The sequence below is a fragment of the Ailuropoda melanoleuca genome, chromosome 11, assembly GCF_002007445.2.
Source record: "Ailuropoda melanoleuca isolate Jingjing chromosome 11, ASM200744v2, whole genome shotgun sequence".
Classification (NCBI taxonomy): domain Eukaryota; kingdom Metazoa; phylum Chordata; class Mammalia; order Carnivora; family Ursidae; genus Ailuropoda; species Ailuropoda melanoleuca.
Window position 1 is genome coordinate 71115674 of NC_048228.1, and position 22017 is coordinate 71137690.

At 36.2% G+C, this 22017-nt stretch overlaps 1 protein-coding gene across 5 annotated transcripts in view; it reads left to right on the plus strand.

The window, feature by feature from the left end:
- FRYL (FRY like transcription coactivator) overlaps window positions 1–22017 on the plus strand; it is a 214058-nt gene that overhangs the window by 85474 nt on the left and 106567 nt on the right. For all 5 annotated transcript variants that reach the window (XM_034671839.1, XM_034671841.1, XM_034671837.1 and 2 more), the window contains 7 exons: window positions 4120–4173; window positions 7271–7410; window positions 8350–8446; window positions 17937–18016; window positions 18536–18616; window positions 20372–20540; window positions 20826–20918. In XM_034671839.1, coding sequence (XP_034527730.1) covers window positions 4120–4173; window positions 7271–7410; window positions 8350–8446; window positions 17937–18016; window positions 18536–18616; window positions 20372–20540; window positions 20826–20918 — 714 coding nt within the window. The remainder of the gene's footprint in view (window positions 1–4119; window positions 4174–7270; window positions 7411–8349; window positions 8447–17936; window positions 18017–18535; window positions 18617–20371; window positions 20541–20825; window positions 20919–22017) is intronic.

The following is a 22017-nucleotide window of genomic DNA, read 5'->3' on the forward strand; positions in this document are numbered from 1 at the left end:
GTTCTAAAATTAAATGGATTTGCTGGATACCACCAAGCATGGGAAACTCCAAAACAGCCCTCAAGTTTAAGAATGAGAGGAAGTAATCTGCCTTCTTTGTAAAAAATAAAATAAAATAAAATAAAAAGTACAGAAAATAAAAGTAAACTAATGGTACAACCACAAAACAACCTATTATTTTTCTTATTACTAGTGTGTGGTAAATGTATTTCTAGAGCTTTAAATGTATTTATTTGTATAAACCACCACATATACATTTTATCTTTTTATAAGAGTATTATCTGTTTTCTCTAATTACTACATTGAGAACATTTTCCCAATCTACAAATTTAGTTCTATCTGTCACTTCGCTGGCTACGCAATAATGTGTAGCTATACCATGATTTTTTGACCCAAATTCCCCATTGTTGTACTTTGATGTTGCTTCTTATTTTTAACTGCTTAGTTAATGTCCTTCTGTATGCCTTTTGTAAATGTGGAACACATTTTACCCCCCTCCGGGACATATTCTTTCTTTGGTTCAAAGAGGAAATTAAATCTGAAATGATGTTTTTATTAGTTAGGATTCTCCAGAGAAACAGAACCAATAGTGTATGTGTGTATAAAAAGAGATTTATTGGAAGGAATTGGCCCACATGATCCTGGAGGCTGAGAAGTCCCAGGGTCTGCAGTGGGCAGGCTGGGGACCCAGGAGAGCTGGTGGTGTAAGGTCCAGTCTGAAAGCCAGTCCAAGAAGAGCCCTTGTTTCAGTTTGACATGGTAAAAGAGGTGGGGCTAGCCTGACGCCCCAGCTCAGTGTAGTCAGGCAGGACAAGTTCCTTCTCACTCCAGGAAAGGTCAGCCTTTTGGCTCTCCTCAGGCTTTCAGCTTATTGGATGAAGGCCACCTACATAAGGGAGTCTCAGTCTACCTGGTCTACCAATTCAAATGTTAATCTCATCTCAAAACGTCCTCACAGGCACACCAAGAAAATGTTTGACCAAACATCACAGGGTACCCTGTGACATAAAATTAACCATCACAGTGTCCATCAAAACTTTTATCTGCGTAGGATTTTCTTCGTTCCCCCTTCCTTTCAACCTATTGCAACATAATATCACAGCCCATTCCTTCGCTCTTTTGTTTTCTACTGGGTGAAGGCCCCTTTATGTCCCAATGTCTTCCTTCCTTCCAGAGAGGGAGAGAGAGTTGGGGGAGAGAGAGAATCTCGATGTGAGGCTGGATCTCATGACCCTGATATCATGACCTGAGCCAAAATCAAGAGTGGGACGCTTAACTGAGCCACGCAGGTGCCCCCTGCCCCCATGACACTCTTTCTATACTAACTTTAGACAGTGATCTGGACTGACCTCTTTTAGATCATTTCTTCATACAAACAAGGAAGAGTGCACATGCAGGTGAGAGAGGGTGGAGAGACTTTACTATCAGTTATGTCCCCCAGACCCATTGGTTGAAGTGTAAAGGGTCTAAGCTTTCCACAATGAGTCGTCTAAGCCCTCTTTGGTTCACAGATGTTGCTTGCTCATAGTAGGAACTCAGTATGTAGTTTTGCAGCAAACAAATGAACAGAACAAATGGAAAGTTTAAAAAAAAAAAAAGATTCCAGTACTGTTGTGTGCTAAAGGAAGACACAAAACTAAATTGGAAGCTTTTCCTGATGCCATTCAGATTAATAGGAAGCAACCATACTGAAAGGTCACCTCCTGAAAGTACCATGGTTCACTGTCAGTGTACTCTTTCTTCATGTGGTACTCTTTTCCCTTGGCTTCTGTCGTCTGTAAGTTCAGGTGGTACAAAAACCTATGTAGCAACAACTTTCCACTCCCAGCCCCCAACCCTCCCTTTTTCCTAACTATCCAGTTTCTTTTCCCACTTGCAAACACATATTTCTTTTTTTTTTTTTAAAGCTATTCTGTGTATTTAGTAGCAAATGTGTGTGTGTGGGGGGGGGTATGCAATCATTATACCAGGAGACTTTACCATGTTAATACATATAGAGTTGTGCCATTCTTTTAAAAGTCTTTATGGTAGTCTGTAGATGTATATTAATATATGTAGGCTTTTATTTCTTTCTTATTCTTAATGTTTTTTTATTATATTATGTTAGTCACCATACAGTACATCCCTGGTTTCTGATGTAAAGTTCGATGATTCATTAGTTGTGTGTAACACCCAGTGCACCATGCAATACGTGCCCTCCTTACTACCCATCACCAGTCTATCCCATTCCCCCACTCCCCTCCCCTTTGAGGCCCTCAGTTTGTTTAATTTTGCTTTTGCAAATGAAGCTGTAGTAAATACTCTTTTGAACATCATTTCGTGGATATGTGACTATATAACACAAATACTTAAGTGAAATTTTTCCTGAGTCAAAGGTTGTGTACATTTCAGCATTTTGGCAAATGTTGCCAAATAGTTTTTAAAGGAGATTGTTACCTACTGATTTCTCACTGGCATCATTTCATAGGTAACCTCACCAGCACGTTGTGCTATCAGACTTTTTGAACTTTGGAGGTCTGATAGGTAGTATTTCTTTGTGTTTTTAAGCTTGTCTTTCTCTTGTGAGTGAGGTTAAGTATATGAATAAACATTTCTGAGCTATAATAAACATTTCCTTTTTGCGAACAGTCCATTGATTCTTTATATAGTTTTTCTATTGGATTATTGGTTTTTTCCCCCTAATGATCTGTAGGAACTCTTTGTATAGTAAGGAAATTATTCTTTAGTCTAAATATCTATTGCAGATATTTTTTCCTATTTTGTCATTTGTCCTTCTTTTTTCATGTTTTTTTAACTATGCATATACTTTTACATTTTTTATTTCGATGTGGTTGAATTTACTGTTTTTGTTTGTTTTGTTTCTGTATTTCGTGTCATATTTAGAAATAGCTGAGCTTGTTAAAAAAAACAACCATCTTCTAGGACTTCTTTTTCTTTTAGGATTTTAGTGATTTTATTTCTTTTTTTTTTTTTTTTTTTAAGATTTTATTTATTTATTTGACAGAGATAGAGACAGCCAGTGAGAGAGGGAACACAAGCAGGGGGAGTGGGAGAGGAAGAAGCAGGCTCATAGCGGAGGAGCCTGATGTGGGACTCGATCCCAGGACCCCGGGATCACGCCCTGGGCCGAAGGCAGACGCTTAACCGCTGTGCCACCCAGGCGTCCCTAGTGATTTTATTTCTTATATTTAAATCTTTAAAACATTTAGGAATCACTGGGTTAATGAGCCCATTTAATTGTTCCTTCAGAAAACCTAATTGTCCCAACACCGCATGTTAAACTTTCCGTCTTTGCCCCAATGTTTGAATTTCTACCCTTATTATTTTTCCATGTGTATTTGTGTGTGTTTTCTTTACTGAAACAGTGATCTGTACTGTCTTAAGTTTTTGTTATTCCTGATTATTTCTCCATATGCACATTGTAAAAAAAGAAAAAAAGGATCATGTTAAATTGATAGAATTTAGGCAGCATTGACATCTCATGTGGTTGAGTACATAAACGGTAACTGTTTGAGTTTCTCAAAATTCAAATCTAGGCACTCTTCTTTCTTAACATCTTTTTAGGTAATTGGCTTTGTTTTATGAAGTTGATTACTTTCCGTACACTGATGACTTCCAAATTTATATCTGCAGGCTAATCTGTCCCGTGTTCTTCAAGCCCCTATTAGTCAACATCTTCTCTTTTATGGCTTACAGGGACTTCAAAGTCAACATGACCAAAGTATATCCTTCCACCCAAACTTTGTCTTCCCATTGTGTTCCCACTTCCAAAGGATGGTACCATCATCCATCCATCCATGCACAAACTGGAAACCTCGGAGTCATCTACCAATGTTTGCTTTCTGTCCTCTGTGGGCACCTCCTGCCTCCACCCCCAATCATGTGACTTGTGGCCACTCTCTTTGGAGGGTATCGTGGGGAGAGCTGTGGCTATGAAGCCACATCACTGGGGCTTGAATCCTAGTTGTGTGACCCTGAGCAAGAGGGAGTCTTACCTTTGTTTAAAATAAATCTAATTACAAATGAGAACATAAACAAAACCAATGCATGAATCTGTTTATCATATATAAGATTTCTAATATTTTGTATATATGCTTTTTTTTTTTTTTTTAACCGTAGGAGAAGCCATTGTCTAGATCTCTTCAAAGAGGTGAAGATCTTCAGTTTGACCAGGTATGCCAATATTGGGGATATATTTTTTCCTGAAAGGAAAGTGTTCATCCTAACAGTCTGGTCCAAATATATCCAATATTAAGAAATTATTTTATTTTGTTTAGTGATTGTTTGTCATTACACATTAGATCCAGTTTGAAATTTGTACTTTGTTTTTTAACAAAGTAAATAGGAGTTATGAACTGCACACTTTATAGTTCATGGAATGTTCCGTGAACTTGATTGGTTTCTGTCTTTTATTATTTTTTTTAAGGTTTTATTTATTTATTTGACACACAGAGAGATAGTACAAGCAGGGGGAGGGGAGGAGCAGAGGGAGAGGGAGAAGCAGGCTCCCCGCTGAGCAAGGAGCCCAATGTGGGGCTCGATCCCAGGACGCTGTGATCATGACCTGAGCCAAAGGCAAAAACTTAACTGACTGAGCCACCCAGGTGCCCCGGTTTCTGTCATTTAGCATCTTAAAACTTTCTACTTTTCATTGGTAATCTCTTTACTGTGTCCTTTGAAATTTTCTTAAAATGTTTCTAATTATATACCTCAATCTTTCCTTTTACCAATTCATACAATTTTTACATAATATTTTACTTTTTTTCTTTTTTTAAGAAAGGGACAGAAGGGGGTACGAAAGGGGTAGAGGGACAAGGAGAATCTTAAGCAGGCTCCATGTCGACATGAAGCTTACTCTCACAATCCTGAGATCATGACCTGAGCCGAAATCAAGAGTTGGACACTTAGGGGCGCCTGGGTGGCTCAGTCATTAAGCGTCTGCCTTCAGCTCAGAGTGTGATCCCGGCGTTCTGGGATTGAGCCCCACATCAGGCTCCTACGCTGGGAGCCTGCTTCTTCCTCTTCCACTCCCCCTGCTTGTGTTCCCCCTCTCACTGGCTGTCTCTCTCTCTGTCAAATAAATAAAATCTTAAAAAAAAAAAAAAAGTTGGACACTTAACCACGCAGGCGCCCCACAGTATTGTACCTTAAGCCGGAACATTAATATCTAAAATTGAGTGTGATATTCCCATAATGTTAATTCTTTCCCCTTGCTGACATCAAATGTTTAATCAAATGTAATTTTTGTCATAATTATGTTCATTCAAGAATTGTTTTATTATATATTGATTGCAAAAAAACCAATAACTCAGATTGGCTCTCCATTTGTATCTGGTATTCCTGGACTACTTTTCTCATAATTATGTATCTGGGAAACAGAGATTAATGTTCATATTAGTCTAATTGACCGGATAAAGATGACTGGCTAGAATTACCTGGTGGAGACTTAACAAAATATTGTATTATCTGGATTCTAGCCTAATTCTGAATCAGAATTACGAAGAGCAAAGTGCTCCGACACCTGTATTTTACAATAGCTCCCTAGGGGATTCTAATGCATACACTTATCAGGTAGCCACTGGCCTAAGAAGAAACCATAGATAGGAAGGCTTGTTCTCTGTTAAAGGAATATAGATCGCTTTGTAGAAGGCTCTTCAAATCTCAATGTTACTGTAAAAGGTATTACTAATTATTAATTTTTATTTATCTGTTATTACTATATTGTTTTAAAGATGTTTATTCAGATCTTAAATCCACTAATGATAAATAAATGTATAATCAGAATTTGAAATCCTATTAAACAGTGTTCTTAAGGAATAAATCCGTGTTTTTTTTTTTTTTACATAAATGATTAATGAAACTTTAAATGATCATGCCCCATAGTTCAGTTTTTTTTCCACAGTAAAAAAGCCAAGTGTGGTAGAAACTGTTTAAATATATATTTACAATAGCAGATGGTATTTTATTGTTTCATCTTTAGATATTAAAAGAATTTCCTTTGAGTGATACTGTTCATTGTTAATAAAATATAAAATTGAAAAATTAGTTAAATAAAATTAGAGTCTTGTTTTTACTTTAATTTCCTATATTAGAAACTATTTACCTGTCAAATTATGGTAATTATAAATAAAAGCATGATAAAAGGAAGGCGGAGATAATGAAAAAAGCTTACACAGTCAAATAAACTGTTTTATTCTTTTCTGTTTCCTTGGATGAAGTATGAAGACTGTAAAATATTAGGAAAATTAAATGTTTAATTCCTAGAGGTATCAATTTGTCTTCATTAACTGAAACTTTCTGTAGTCCTGGACCTGAACAAGACCTTGACTATGCCTGCAACCCATCATTTTTTAGTTAAGAGAAACAAAGTGAAGCATGTTTGACTGTATACTTTGAAATATTAATTTTCTGAGCACTGAGTTGCATCAGATATGGAAATTCCTCTGAAGAATGGTATTTTGCTCAAGATCCTCCAGATGAAGAGAGACCTTAGGGACTGCTTGCTAATGGTAGCTGGTGTGCCTTACTGCCACTACAGGAACGCTGAGTTCATTCATGAAATGAATCTGATATTCACCTAGAATTCGGGTAGTTTCAGGGATGCCTCAAATTGAATACCAGTTGTTTATCCCACTACGTTTATCTTTACGCTGTCCAGTTATATATTCTAAGCTTTAAAAGCTTGTTACAACACGTTTCTAATATGTTCATTTATGGGTGTCACAAATTAATAATGTAATTATAATTTTTTGTTCAGTGTCAGAGCGGTACAAAGCAAACTGGTGCCTTTGCACGGTTCTAATATAACGTGGTCTTCTCTGTTCCTCCATCTCTTCATTCATTCTAGCGGCAATGTTGACAGCCTCTTATTCACATGAGCATGGAGGAACTGGCTGGGGGGTAGGAAGCAGGTGTGGTTTTCTCATGTTATGCATACCAGTTCTCCCAGAGGTATCCATCTGTATACTCAGGGTTGTTACTCAGCGTCATGTTTTTACACATGTGAGTAGTATATGGAGGCAGGAAAAAGGTGGAAAGCTGCTAAGCTACACTGAATGGATGTGGGTAAAGTTTAATAGTGGATAAAACTTAGCCCACTTTGTTACTTGGATCAGCCCCTAATTCTCATTTTTATTTAAAACACATTTATTGCATTTGAGTTACTCTGTTTATCCTAGAAATGTTAATCATTCCCCAGTGATGGCTAAGAGTTAGGAGTGTGGTACCTCAATGATGTATTTTATCTTCTGGTAATATCTTGTGTTTTCAGTTGATAAGCTCTATGAGCTCAGTAGCAGAGCACTGTCTCCCTTCCTTACTTCGCACCTTGTTTGACTGGTACAGACGCCAGAATGGAACCGAAGATGAATCTTACGAGTACAGGCCTCGATCTAGCACAAAGTCTAAGGGGTAAGTGGCTCATTTGCCACTCTTCTACCTCGAATTGAAACCCTTTCGTTGAAGGGGGTGATCCTGTTCTCAACCGAAGACCTAAGTTATTGTTTGGTTTCTAAGCAAACACGTTGACGACTTTTGTTATGAAACTGTTAGTAAAGGGAAAACGTAGTCCATACTTAACTGTAAATCAAGGGAAGGTACCAGTTAAGGTCGATGGAACTCCATGGTACTCATCACTGGGATAGTCCTGCAAAAATGAATTTCAGGAGCGCTCTTTCAGTAGTTCAGTGAGGACCTTTAATAGTTCTAGAAGAGGTTAAGAAAATATAAAAAACGTCCGTTCATTCGGTTTGTGAAGGGAAGCGATTGTGATACGAGAGGACTGCCGAACCCTATGTTACGATACCGTGGGACTCTCCTTGGTGCTGAAATCCCAGACCTTATCTTCCTCTCCTTCAAATTTGCCAGGGATGTGTTGGCTTTGCATAAAACATCTATCTGTGTTCTGGAGATGATACATGGTTTGGAATTGGACTTTAGTCGATACCGCTTGTGATTTTTCACCTTAGATATGCAAAAAGTTACCCGGCACTGTATTTTCATCAGAAAAGTTATTACTTTTATTTCAGTTTTTAATTTAAAAAATACTAATCAAATATGGAGCAATGTTAGATTTTTGAAATTTAAAATATTTTTCTTAACTGATTCCTTTAGAATGGGTTTAATTTTCGACAGTTATAATAGTGACGTCTTTATCAATACTGTACAAAATACCTAACAAGAGAAAGAAAATGAGAACATACATACATATTGGGTAATTTAAAAACAACTGTCAGTTGCTGTAGGACACCATACATACAAGGAGCTCAGTAAATAACCAAACTATTAACCTATAGCTATTTTAAAATTTATGGTCTTAAATGCAATCCTAATTTGGGGTTCTTGTTTCAGGGATGAACAGCAACGTGAAAGAGATTATCTTCTTGAAAGGAGAGACTTAGCAGTAGATTTCATTTTTTGTTTAGTTTTAGTCGAAGTTCTAAAGCAGGTAAGAAGCTCTTTTGTCTGCAGAGTTTGTGTTTCTTATTCTTATTTTGCCTTCCCATTTCATTTACCTTATTTAGGTTGTTATGTCTAAAATTCTGGCCCACGTTAACTAGATTTCTCCAGTGTAATTACATGTCTTTCAGTTGCCCGGGGCTTTCGTGGCCCATCCCTATCACTTCCTATTCTTTTTACCTTTGTAAAAAGCCATCTAAGATAGATCTTGTTAGCCAAATTGAGCCTAATAGAAATTGGGTTACATATGAGCTTTCAGCTGTGAATAGAGCCTGCCTGTCATTCATCAACTTCAGTCCACTTTCAAAGAATTTTTCTTCCGAAGCCATCGGGCCTACATTCCAACATGTTATAATTGTGCACTTACAGTTAAGGGATACGGGCAGTTTGACATGGGGAGCACCAAATTGTCAAGTGCAAATGGTTTTGGACAAGTGAAAACACCTCAGGATAATAAATGTTTTAATGTTTATTCAGTGTTTCTTAGGATGCTGGCATTGTGCTCAGACTGCACTCATGAGTTTAACATCTGAATGGCATAAACAGTAAAGCTATAAACATACAATGTCTGGTATCATATATATTTTCACTTGATACATATAAATACCTGATTTTGAAAGTTTTCTTTTTGGGGGTCAATTTTTGGTTTTTTATTTACTAAAATCAAGTAATTTGTTCAAATGCATGAAAGTATTTATTTTTTTTATAGTTTGTAGTCTTTAAAAAGCTACATATCATTCAAAGATGAGCCATATATTTCCATCTGTGTACATTGTAATGTTTTGAAAAAGTTAGGAAACCTAAAAGAAGGAAAACAAATCACATTGTGCATATGACTTGTTTGGACAGGGATTTTGTTTTTGTTATACAAAATGAAATAGAATATATAATATGAAAGCAAACAGCAAATGTTAGATATTAAAGTTAATTGACAGCCAAATTTTTTTGATGGAGGCAATATAAAATTATTTGAATTATATATTTCTTTATACTTTGCCTTTGTTTTTATAATGCATGTGAAAAATTGAAATCTGAATATCTGAAATCTGCAAATAAGAATTTGAAATATGAAAAACAGATAAGTGAATTAATCTAAGGTGAAAATCATTTTAATTAATTTGTACCTTTCATAAAGTTCTTTCTGTAGGTGTAGGAAAGAAATTTCCTCTGGGAGTTGTGCTAACAAGCCAGGTTTGCTTTCTGTGATTTCAGTTTCTCTGGGATCCTAAGACCCTGAGGCCAGCGTAATTAGGGATAGAAGAGCTTAGGACCAGAGCGGCCATTGACCATGACTGGACTTTGCCTAGGACTCATAGTGGTTGACCTCTAGCATTTCCTGTGTGCTGATGTAGGTCATGTGAGTGATTTGGTAACCAGCATTTGTACTTCTTTGCTTAATTAAATAATACAGGGTTTCTTCTTTTAGCAGGAGAAATTGTAAATTCCCCTAGACATTCAGGCCCCTCTCTGATCTGGCTCCATGGTGCCTTTTCTCCTCTGTTTCCCGAGACATTCTTTCACTTGCCAGTCAGTGTCTCCTCTGAAAGTTGCTCCTCATTGCAGTTTCAGAGCTTCCGTGCACAGACAACCCTATGTAAGTTTTTCTCTCTCCTCTTCCCCTCTCTCCCTCTCCTTTTCTCTCTCCTCTTCCCCTCCCTCCCTTTCCCCTGTCCTTTCCTCTTCCCCATTCTTTTGGTCTTCATCCTCTTTCCTTCCTCCTCCTAAAAAAGAATCCAGATAGCTCTTCTGGTGGAGAAAACTATAGGATCTATAAACTTCCATTGGGCTCATTTTTCAAGTCCATTCCACAAAATCCCTTCAGATCCATGGTTCACATGGACTCAAAGTGTGAAAAAAAAGAAATACAACAGCCCTTTTTTTTCTTTTTTAAAAGATTTTATTTGTCAGAGAGAGAAGGCACAAGCAGGGGGAATGGCAGGCAGAGAGAGAAGCAGGCTCCCCACTGAGCAAGGAGCCCAAAGTGGGACTCGATCCCAGGACCCTGAGAACATGAAAGTGAGCCAGAGGCAGACACTTAACTGCCTGAGCCACTCAGGTGTCCCTAGAACAGCCTTAATAGCTAATCTGTTTTTTCATTTTATCACCATATTGTTCCAACCTACAGTGGCCTTTCCACTTGCTGTTTTCTCTCTTTTACCATTACCCTCATACTTTCACTCAAATGCACCCATGAAAGAATAAAATCTGTCACAACACAGAGATGCTTTATTTATTAAAAATCTTACATGGGTTTTTTTCCCTCTTTTCCCTAATAAAAGGAAAGGCTTTTTTAGCTTCTTCAAAACTGATAAAACCAGAGAAAATGAAGTAAAAATCAATAGAACTTTCTGAAATATCATGACAAACTAACCCAATTTTCTACCGTGTCAAAGTGATATAGGGTTTAATAGATCCAGAGACTAATCAATGTAATATATCTTGAATTTGATAGGACTTTTACTTTTGCCCCACATAAGAGACACATATTAAAATGTGACTCAGTTTTATTTTGATGATACGGACGGTCCCAGGAGTACTGAAGTATTGATACATGGTTGGGCCAGTCATAAGGAGGAGTAAATATTCCTTACGGGTTAGTTCTTGACCTCATATATTATAAATTTTTTGTTTCTTGAATATTTGTCATGTCTTCATGTGTGTTTAGAACTCTTTATGATGCCTAAAGGCTCTATATCCTTTGTTTTAGCCAGTCATTGTAATAAAACTGGGAGACAGCCAGGATAAGTGTGTTCATCCCAGCTCTGTCCCTTTCTTGCTTTGTAACTTGGGCAAGTTATTATCCATTACCTTTTTCCCCTCTGTAAAAGAGGGATGATAATATCACTTTTCTAGAATCATGAGCGTTAAATACAGTAATGCCTGGGACATGGAAAGTGCTCCATAAATATTATCTGTTATTTTCATTTTGCAGATGAAGAAATGTTCTTAATTTAGTGACTTGCTGATGATCATAAAGCTAGTTCACTTTTTTACTCCCAAGTTTTCTCCCATTAATAATATTGGTAAAGTCAGTGATACAAAATTAGGTGAAATGGCCAGCATTTTGGAAAATTAAATTAAAGTTTTAATTATAACAAGTTAAATAAAGAATTGAGTTAGTATAAATATGATGAAATGAGTATGATTCACTGTGGGAACAAAATTAGTTCAAGATGATAGAGGACTAATTTTATTTTTTCAAGAAAGTCAAACATAATTTTGGGGTCATGGCCAACTGCCAGTTTTAGCATGTTAATATAAAAGGCTTTCAAAGTCATAGTAAAAGCATGTTTAAATGGCAACATAAACATTTAGAAAGTTTGAAGCAATTTTCATTTGAAATTTTAGACATTTACTCAGTGAAACAAATAAGATTGGGAAACGTAGATTGTAAAACACTTGCAGCTCTTGGCTCAGTTTTATTAATGCTATTGTGAAGTACCAGAAGGTGGAGTACATCCTTGGTATTTTCAGATTTAACATTTGCATTTTCGATGTGGATGAGTTTCCCGAAGGTTATGCAGTTATTTGTGATTTTGCTGAGGCTAACTGTACTCATTCCCCTTTGCACCAAAAGCTGGTCGTTTAGGTAATGAATGAGCCTCGCTGACTCCACAGTGTCCATATCTTAATCTAATTTTGTTATTTTTCACTTTCATGATGTGATAAAAGCATTAAAGTTTGGGAGGTGGTGGTAGGAATGGCCTTGGAATAAAACTTGGGTAATTTTTTTTTTTTAAGTTTATTAAGTAATCTCTGTATGCAACGTGGGGCTGGAATGCATGACCCTGAGATCAAGAGTCTCATGCTCCTCTGACTGAGCCCTCCAGGTGCCCCCAGGTTTTCTTTAGAGTCTACTAGGTATATATCCTTCTGGAATGTTGAAGTAGAATTAAAGCTGCTTCTAAAATCACAAATGACAAGACCTGAAAAAGTCTTGATATTATGAGTGGGAATATACAACTTCTCATCTATAAACTGAAATGGGATTCTGCTCCCGACCCCCACCCTGCTGCCTTTTTCTGAGATTTAGTTTGAGAATAGTTTTATTATTATTATTATTATTATTATTATTATTATTGAATATAAGGGGAGAAATTGGGATTTTAAGAATGTCTGTGCATCCTGAAAATATTAATTCTTAAAATGTTTAGAGGTGGTCCTTTTTTTCTTCCAAAAATTAAAAATAAGACATATTTCTTCTTTCACTTCTATTTCTGTGTCTCTTTTATGGCTACAGTATGATAAAATTGAAAGCTTTCTTTCCTTATTTGTTTCCCTTATTAAATGCATTTTTATATGCCAGAAACTGGGCGTACAGTATTTTCTAGAGAAGTACACATCAGCTTCTGAACTTTAGTTCCCTCATCTGTAAAATAGGGAAGAAGTATCTACCTTGTAAGACTAAGAGTTACAAGTAATATTTATAAAAATGCCTACCTAATACCTGACACACAGACACATAAAAAGTTTTGATGGTGGCCATAGTAGGGTATAATAAAGAGTATACAGCATGGGTAATTAGTGTCCCTAGCTGTCATTGTTAGACTTCAGATGTCGCTGGACCAAATAAGATGGTTTAGGAGAAATTACAGGTTTAAGTTAACTTGTATTTCATCTCTGGCTTAGAGCACATTAAACATCCCTGTGAGGAAATCAATATGGTAAAACCATAACACAGCACAGTAAGTGGAGTATAAAAAATTAAACCACATAAAATGCAGTGTCGCATTATTGCTAGGTCAGTGAAATGTCTGCGGCCAGCCTGTATCATTAGCGCCGTGAATTCTGGAATAGTTTCTGGAAGTCAGGCTGCTTGATCCAAGTACAGCCACTTCCTGACTGAAGTTTGTCATCACCTGGTGGTAGATGTCTGCCCCATTTTAACCATCAATAGGTAGCCAAAGGGCTGACTGGGATGCATGGGACAGCAGCATTGGTGATAGTAATTGTTTTTGTTACCTTGGGGCCTATTGATGGGCCCAGTTGAGGGAAGATCTGGCTGGGAGAATACATCTGCCTTATTGCTTCTCGAATGGGCCCTGGTTTCCTGCCATTTTCCCTACCAGGCTTTCCCCTCAGTATCTCCATCCTTATATTCTAGTCCCTTCGTGTGCCCTACTTTCTCAGGAGGTAAGAATTTTGGCCTAGTTCCTTTTAGAAAAAGGTGGAAAAGTGAGAGGGCAAGAATCAACCTCCAATTGTATTATACTCGATTTTTCATTCTCTCAGGGGGCAGTGATTATAGTGTTCCAGTCTGTTGTCTGTTTTATAGGTGGGGAAGTGGAAACTTGCTCAATGTTATATTACTAGTAAAAAGAGAAGCCGTGGCTTGATTAAACCGAAATCCATGGTCTTTCTACACTTTCATCATTATAGTGAAGAAAATATTTTTATTTATTGTATAAAGGTTTGATTATAGTTTACTTATAATAAATCCATCAGCTTGGTGTGTATAAAAGCACTTTGGGAATATATTTTGAGTTTCTTCTTAATATGAGATAATAGTATTTTCCTAAAAAGAGGTATTCACAGTACCAAGTAAAAGGTTGTCATGCCTCTACTTAATTGATCAGCTAATATTCTGAAATTCCTATATCAATAAAACATGATTGTTACACTTCTGTGAGGAGGTGTCTGCCTATAAAAGATGGAAAAGCTTTTTTTTTTTTTTTAAGATTTTATTTATTTATTTGTCGGAGAAAGAGAGAGAACACAAGCAGGGGGAGCAGCAGGCAGGGGGAGAAGCAGGCTCCCCAGTGAGCAAGGAGCCCGATGCAGGACTCTATCCCTAGACTCCGGGATCATGACCTGAGCCACACAGGTGCCCCTGAAAAGCTTTTTATAATTATACAGTCGATCATAAAATTCCTAGTTAAGTATTTCTAATTGCTAAAGAAATTCTGAGTTTAAAATTTAGTCTTCCAAAGTGGGACAAAGATTAAGATTATTCTTGTAGAGTCTGAATTCTTGAACCTTACTGTGTAGAATAAATTCAGTTTCTGTGCAATTAACGGGATTTTCAGAGCTCGGCTTCTACAAACAGATGAATGAACTTCTTTCCTGTGTCATCAGCTTTCTACTTTTAAAAGGTTCATTGAGAACTAAGAAAGGTAGAGTTTGGATTACAGCTGTTTCCTCACTTTGATTTTGTGATGAAGCACATTTTCTCCATTTTCTTCAAATTGAATTCCAGGTACAGGCNATTCAGTTTCTGTGCAATTAACGGGATTTTCAGAGCTCGGCTTCTACAAACAGATGAATGAACTTCTTTCCTGTGTCATCAGCTTTCTACTTTTAAAAGGTTCATTGAGAACTAAGAAAGGTAGAGTTTGGATTACAGCTGTTTCCTCACTTTGATTTTGTGATGAAGCACATTTTCTCCGTTTTCTTCAAATTGAATTCCAGGTACAGGCTTTTAGCACAGTCCCAATTTCTAGGAAATCTGAGACGAATGCTCTCTCTGATCCTCGTCTGATCAACAACAAATATCAGTCTGCTTAGCCAAGATAAAGCTATAGCCTTCCATCCTGGAGTAAAAGTTCACCAGGAGCCTTTCAAAGCTGCGTTAGCTGCATGCCTCCCTCTGCTTGGACAGCGTTGTAAAAATGGTGCTAGTATTATCCTCTGTGTTGTGAGACTTCAGTCGCTGTCTCATTGAGCTCAATACACCTCATTGAATCGTTACTTACTGCATTTCTTGTATCTCTTGTTCCTTATTGCAATGTAATTGTGGTTGCTGTTTCTCATGCCTCTCTATTTACTGGGCTTGAACTAGCTCCTGATCATTATTCAGGACTGAATTCAGCTCCTTCCTGATAGACTCCTGATTTGCCTTTGTAAAAAATAAATTATCTTTATTTTAAATAAAAATCTCTCCTTTATCAAGCCCTCAAGAAACATTCTCTGACCATCTCTGAATAATTAGAGTTCCCTGCTGTTCTTTTCCCCAGTCTAGTTTGTGGCTTTCTTGATAAATTAAGATCTCGATTACATTTTTATCCTATTGATGAGGTGTTCTCCAATATATAGTGTTAAATTTTTTTAAGGAAATGTAGAATTTCTCTGTGTTTTGTTTTGCTTTAATCGGACTTCAGGGTCACAGAATGGGATAAATCATGATCCTGGTTCAAGATACACTGTTATCACTGGTCTCTGTGTGGCTGCCTTTTTGTATTTGTTTACAATAAATATAATGGTTACCTGTGGGCCCCAAAATACCTATAGCTTAAGCCTAATTATGTGAATCTCTCCTAGTTCACTCCCTGGCTACCCCCTTACCATTATACTGATTTTTATGTTAATTATTCTCTTTAAAAAATATTTTCATATATGTTTGAATAGTAGGTTTTTTCTGGCTTTGAATTTTCTAGAAAAAGTATCATACTGTATGTTGTCCTCTGGGACTTACTTTTTCACTCAACATTATGTTGCTAGGATTAACCCATGAAGTGTGTAACCAACATAATTATTTTCTTAGGCATATAATTGCTAGTGTAGTGGAGCTCCACCCTCATAAGTTCATTCCTGGAGCCCTGCAAATTAAATGACAAACATCACATTAACAGGAGAAAAGGTTTAGTACATAAGCATATGGCGGTTTTCATGGAAGAGAAGTTGAAGACATAAAGAATGGTTAGACCCTAAAATTTAACAAAGAGCAATACATTGTGAAATGACAAGACAAAGGAAAAGTGTCTGGGCTTCTAGGGGTGGTAAATTGGGGGAAGGAAAATATGTGGGGGAAACTAATGGAAGATAGGGGCTGTTCAGTAAGCTTTGTGCAGACCTACGTCATTGTCAGCTTTCTGTTGCTGATGATAACGGTTGTTGTTTTCTTGGTATGGGAAAGAGGAGGAGAGGCTGGAGAGCTTTTCCCACACCTGCTGTTTGTCACTTGCCTTCAGCTCAAAATGATTCTCATGCCAAAGTGCCATACTTTGTGGTGGCATACTTTGATCTTCTTCCCTGGATTGTGGGCTATCTAAAAAAATTGATTTAAACACAACACCAGCAATGTCTATGAAACCCCATTCGTGTACATTATCTCTACTCTTTGGTATCATCAGACTTTTCCCTGTTGAGTAGGTGTAAAATGATACCTTGTGTATTTTCATTCTCCTTACTACTAATTAAATCAAGCATCTCTTCATATGTATTAGGAATAAGCCCATCAAAGGACAAAAACAGAAAAGTGTATAGCCTTGCCAAAAGCCTTTAAAGAAGTGAAAAGATATCCCATGTGAACGCAGAAGAATATAGTGAGCCCCAAATTGATGTATAGATTGATTGCAACTCCAGTAAAAGTCCTGACAGTTTTTGCATAACTTGGAAGGGTGACTCTAAGTTGAATATGGAGGAACAGTGGTCCCAAAATGGCTAAGCTCTCTCTGAAGAAAAATAAGGGGGACTTCAGTACCAGAGATCAGAACTTATTCATAAAGTCTAATAATGAAGACTGTATGATTTTAGTACCAACATATAAAAACTGATAGAATAGTGAGCTCAAAAACCCACACATACATAGACCTTGAATACATACCAGTGTTGACTTGTATAATCTTTGATCCACCAGTTCTTCCTTTTGGACCCTTTCCCCTGGAACTATACAAGTATGTAACATTAAATGTACAAGATGTTTATTGTATAACATTATGTATATTGATTATTGAAAATCTGAAATGAAATGGTCAGCAATAGGAAGCTCATTAAATAAATTATACTGAGTAGTGTATGGCCATTGAAAAGAAAGGAGGAGCTCTAAATACTGACGTGGAAAGATGCAGCACTTTGTTAAGAAAACTAAGGTGTGTATGTGTGGGTGTGGGTGTGTGTAGGGAAAAATCTGGAAGGATAGATACCAAGCTATTAACGGTGATTATAAAAGGGGGAAGGGGCGGGGATTTTACTTTCTGGTTTAAATATTTTGATTTGTTTTACATATGAAGAAGTAGCATATAACTTCTAAAGAACTAAACAAAGATATTTAAATGACAAATTTCTAATACGAATAAGGCCACAAATAGTTTTAAATTGTTGGAAAAGTTGGTGTCATTTTGGCTCCTGTTGATGATAGAAAATCAGACTAATGGAATGTGTGGCTGGCTCAGCTAGAGGTTGCTTTCCTATACATGGTGCAGAGAGGTGCACGTGGGTGTCTTCCTAATTTCCAGACAGTAACAATTATAGTTACATCAGCAATCACAACTACTTTTTCCCCTTTATGGACTGTAGTTCAAGGATTTGTGATTATGGAGCTAACATTCTTAAATTTAGAGCTTATTAAATTAGATGGGTAACTGAATTCTCAGAGAAAATAATAACATCCTTAGAAAAAGGGAAGATTGACTAATTAGTAATAGATCATATCATGGAAATGAAAACTGGTTATTGATTTAATTAGTTGAAATGTGGAGAACACTCAGGAAAGACTTGTAACCTACTTAGCTCTTTCTGACTTGATAATTTTTTTGTTCTAGATTCCTGTTCATCCTGTGCCCGATCCCTTAGTTCATGAAGTTCTAAACTTAGCTTTTAAGCACTTTAAACATAAGGAAGGGTAAGTAAAATACTAGCTTGTGGGTCGTTGCTGTTCTCTGCAGGCCAGGTTTAGACCATTTACTTATAATTCAAACGCTCATTGATGATTTGTTTTTAGAGTTCAAAGCATTTATCTTTCTTTCTTTCCTTTTGAATCCACACAAAATGCTTATAGGAAAGTTGTTTTCTGTTGTTGGTTTTTTGGTTTTTTGTTTGTTTTTAAGACTCCACACCTAATGGTGGGGCTTGAACTCAGTTCAAGAGTCACATGCTGTACTGACTGAGGCAGCCAGGCGCCCCCATAGGAAAGATTTTATTAAAATAATTTTAAGACTATTGACTGGATTTATGGGAATTAGAAGGTTAAATTTTGTGACACAGTAAAGTCCAGGAAGAAGAAAATTCATGTGGTTTTTGTTATCTTATAGATGAATCTTCAGAGGAAAAAAAAAAGTATAACACCCTGATAAGAAATTTTCAGATGTATTAGGGAGAGTTTGTAGAAAAATTTGATAATACATTTGTTCTCTTATTTTAGATATTCAGGAACCAACACTGGGAATGTGCACATTATTGCCGATTTATATGCCGAGGTCATAGGGGTTCTTGCCCAATCAAAGTAAGTGTTGCAAATGACTGATTTCAATTTGTGTTTTAGAATGCTTCATTACTAATATGATAGATACAGCTTTAGATCTATTTTTTTTTCATAGTTAGTTTGAAGTCTACCCGACCTTCTATTACTTAGCTGCTGTATTCCTTAGAGGATTTAAAAGTTATATCCATACATTAATTTCACAACTTGTTTTCATTTATTTGGGGTTTTCCATAAATGTGTGAATTGAGGAAGTCGGAAATTACCAGGAAGAGTCAGGACATTACCTTATTTCCTATTTTTAACTATTTTATGAGAAGTCTTTTTTTTCCTTTTTTTTAGAACTCTACAGAGCTAATAATGAGTTTTAATACTTTCTAGTTGAGTACTTTCATTTCTGAGATAGCAGTGCAGTGTCTTCCTCCTAATTATCTTATTTGTTTTAGCACCAGAGTTTTGGATAGGTAGAAGAGATATCAAAAAAGAGAAAGGAGATACTAGATTACTCCATAAAGGTGTTGTTCATTAGAAGTTACACTCATTGAATTGCCTTGAACCGTCATTATAGTAAACAGTAAAAAAGTTTGTCTTTAGTGTCTTGTGGTTGCTCTGAAGACTATGGAAGATTTTGAATTTCCTTTGTTGCTACTGGGAAATTTGTAAGGTAAAAAGTTATCAATGAAGATTTTCTTGGATGTCATTTAAAGAGTCTTTGGTCCTGAAATCATCAGATAAAAACCTTTCTAAATTCCAAGAAGCCAAGTACAATTCTTGTTCATGTTTAGTTCCTGTGATATTAGTAACTAATAATTATTATGAGAAATTTAATAAAAGAGAAAAACCCTTGGATTCTAGTGTTATTGCAATGGGAAGGTTTTTATCCACTTTATATTTTCTTTAAAAAATGCAAAAGAACACATTCATGGAAAATGGTATTTTATTCCCCAGGACTCAAATGGAAGTGGATAAGTAGTACTTTCTGTCATGTATCCATATTTCATTAGTAGGTACTATTTTTTTTTCCCCTCTGTAGTCAGCGACGATTGGAAAATATGCTTCATTTGTCATTTTTACTTTTGGGAACTGGTTTCCCCAAGTAACATAAATAGTAAAATCTTTAGCTGTTTCATATTATATAGAGGGGGGAAATGAAGTAGTATTGGTTATTAAATTGTTAGATATCTTTTTGTAGTGTAAACAGAAAAAAATAACACCTTATCAGTTGTGGTCATTTGAATCCAGGATGGTGCTTATATTTGAAAGCATTTCGGTTCTTTTGCTTATTCACATTTATGGGAGACCATGTCCTCCCATTCCTCTCCTTCAGTTTTTCTCCAGTTTGATCGGTTCTTGTCTTTGAACAAATTTGTAGTCCCTAATCTGTTCTCCATATAATTCAAATTATAGATTTTATAAAAAGGAGCCTTAAAAATTAGAGACACTATCTGATTTACAGGGGGACATTTTATGAGTGGATTATTTGATTTTGTTTTTATTATGATTATTGTTAAATGATCATGGAGCTGTATTGATGCTATGATAGGAATAAAGAAGTCTTATTTTATCTCCTTATGGAATTTCTAATTTTAAAATAAATGGACAGCAGATTTGGAATGACAAATAACATTGTTTTACTCTATGCTTTTCTGGTCATTTTGAGGGGGGGCCAAGAAAAGCAATGATGTTTCGGCATGATATCTTTAGAGTTCCACCTTGAATAACATGTGGGAAATTGGTGTTTTAAATTCATACCATATCATATATTCATGTATATTCAAGGTTTCAGGCTGTGAGGAAGAAGTTTGTGACAGAATTGAAGGAACTACGGCAAAAAGAACAGAGTCCACATGTGGTCCAAAGCATCATCAGCTTAATAATGGGAATGAAGTTTTTTCGAGTAAAAATGTATCCTGTAGAAGATTTTGAAGCATCATTTCAGTTCATGCAGGTGACCTACCTTCTCCATTGCAGGAATTAGAATTAGCCTCAGAATGGTTATTCTTGCTCCTCAAGACTTTTTAAAAGAAACAAAATGTATATAAATTAATGACATGGTTATTAATTCCTTACTCCAAGTGTTAAATCTGTCACAAATATGAATTAACTTTCTTTATTAATTTGAGCATGTTTTCACTTTTTGTTGAAATGACAGTATTTACAATATTATCATGATATTAAAAATTCGTAACTCTTCCTCTTGTGTGAACCTAACATATACCTCTTTCCCCCCAAGGAATGTGCTCAGTATTTCTTAGAAGTAAAAGATAAAGATATAAAACATGCACTTGCTGGTTTATTTGTGGAGATTCTTATCCCTGTAGCTGCTGTAAGTATATTTTAATTTTTATATTATATGTTAAAAGTACCTTTTCGCTGAAGAAGTTGCCACATGAAATAGTCTTACTTTCTGATAATTTCATGGACTAATAAGTGGAAACTTTGAATGTAATGTGGATATGGGGAAAATGGTTATTGGCCAAATGCCAGTATAACATTGATTAGTCTTTTAATGAAAAGAATGGGCCCAGGCCCTTAAGAGTCACAGACTGTTAGGAGGACAGAGTATTGACAATCAGCTGAAGTAGCTCAATGCAACATACTGCATTTACTCATGGCTTTTGCTTCCTACAATGTGGTCGCCATTTTAATAGCCTCTGAAGAAATTAAAAGTACTATATAATATGTACCTTGGAATATACAGGACTGTCTCATTTTAAGTGTTCTGTAGTTGTGGTTGACATTCATCATACTTGTCAAACTATATATTCTAAATTATTTAGAAAATGGGGTTACTGTAAATATGATTGCACTAACATCTAGGGAAGCAGATTTATAAAAGCCTTTCTTGGAATAAAAGCAGTGTGTTATTTGAAAATAATTTTTGCAGTTACTAGTAACAGCATGCTATAAATAGGATTAAGGGATTTTATAATACTTAGATGCCTGGTTTTTTGTTTCCCACCGGTTTTTTTTTTTTTTTCTAACCCAACTCAGTTGTTCTGTGTATGTGATATGCTACTCACTTTCAGTTACTACACACTGCTATGTAAATATTCTTTTCATATATATCATTATTTCATTTTTAAACTTGAAGTGAAATTGACATATAGTAACTATGCATACTTAAAGCATACAGTTTGGCATATGTATGCACCAATGAAACCATCACCACAATCAAGATAATGTACGTATCTGGAGCTCCCGGGTGGCCCCGTCGGTAAAGCATCTGACTCTTGATTTCGACTCAGGTCATGACCTCAGGGTTGTGAGATCAAGCCCCACATCGGGCTCTGCACTGGGCATGGAGCCTGCTTAAGATTCTCTCTCTCCCTCTCCTTCTGCTCCTGCCCCCAAAAAGGTAGTGTACATATCTATCACACCGTAAAAGTTTCCTTTTTTTTTTTTTTTTTGAAAAAATTTAAAAT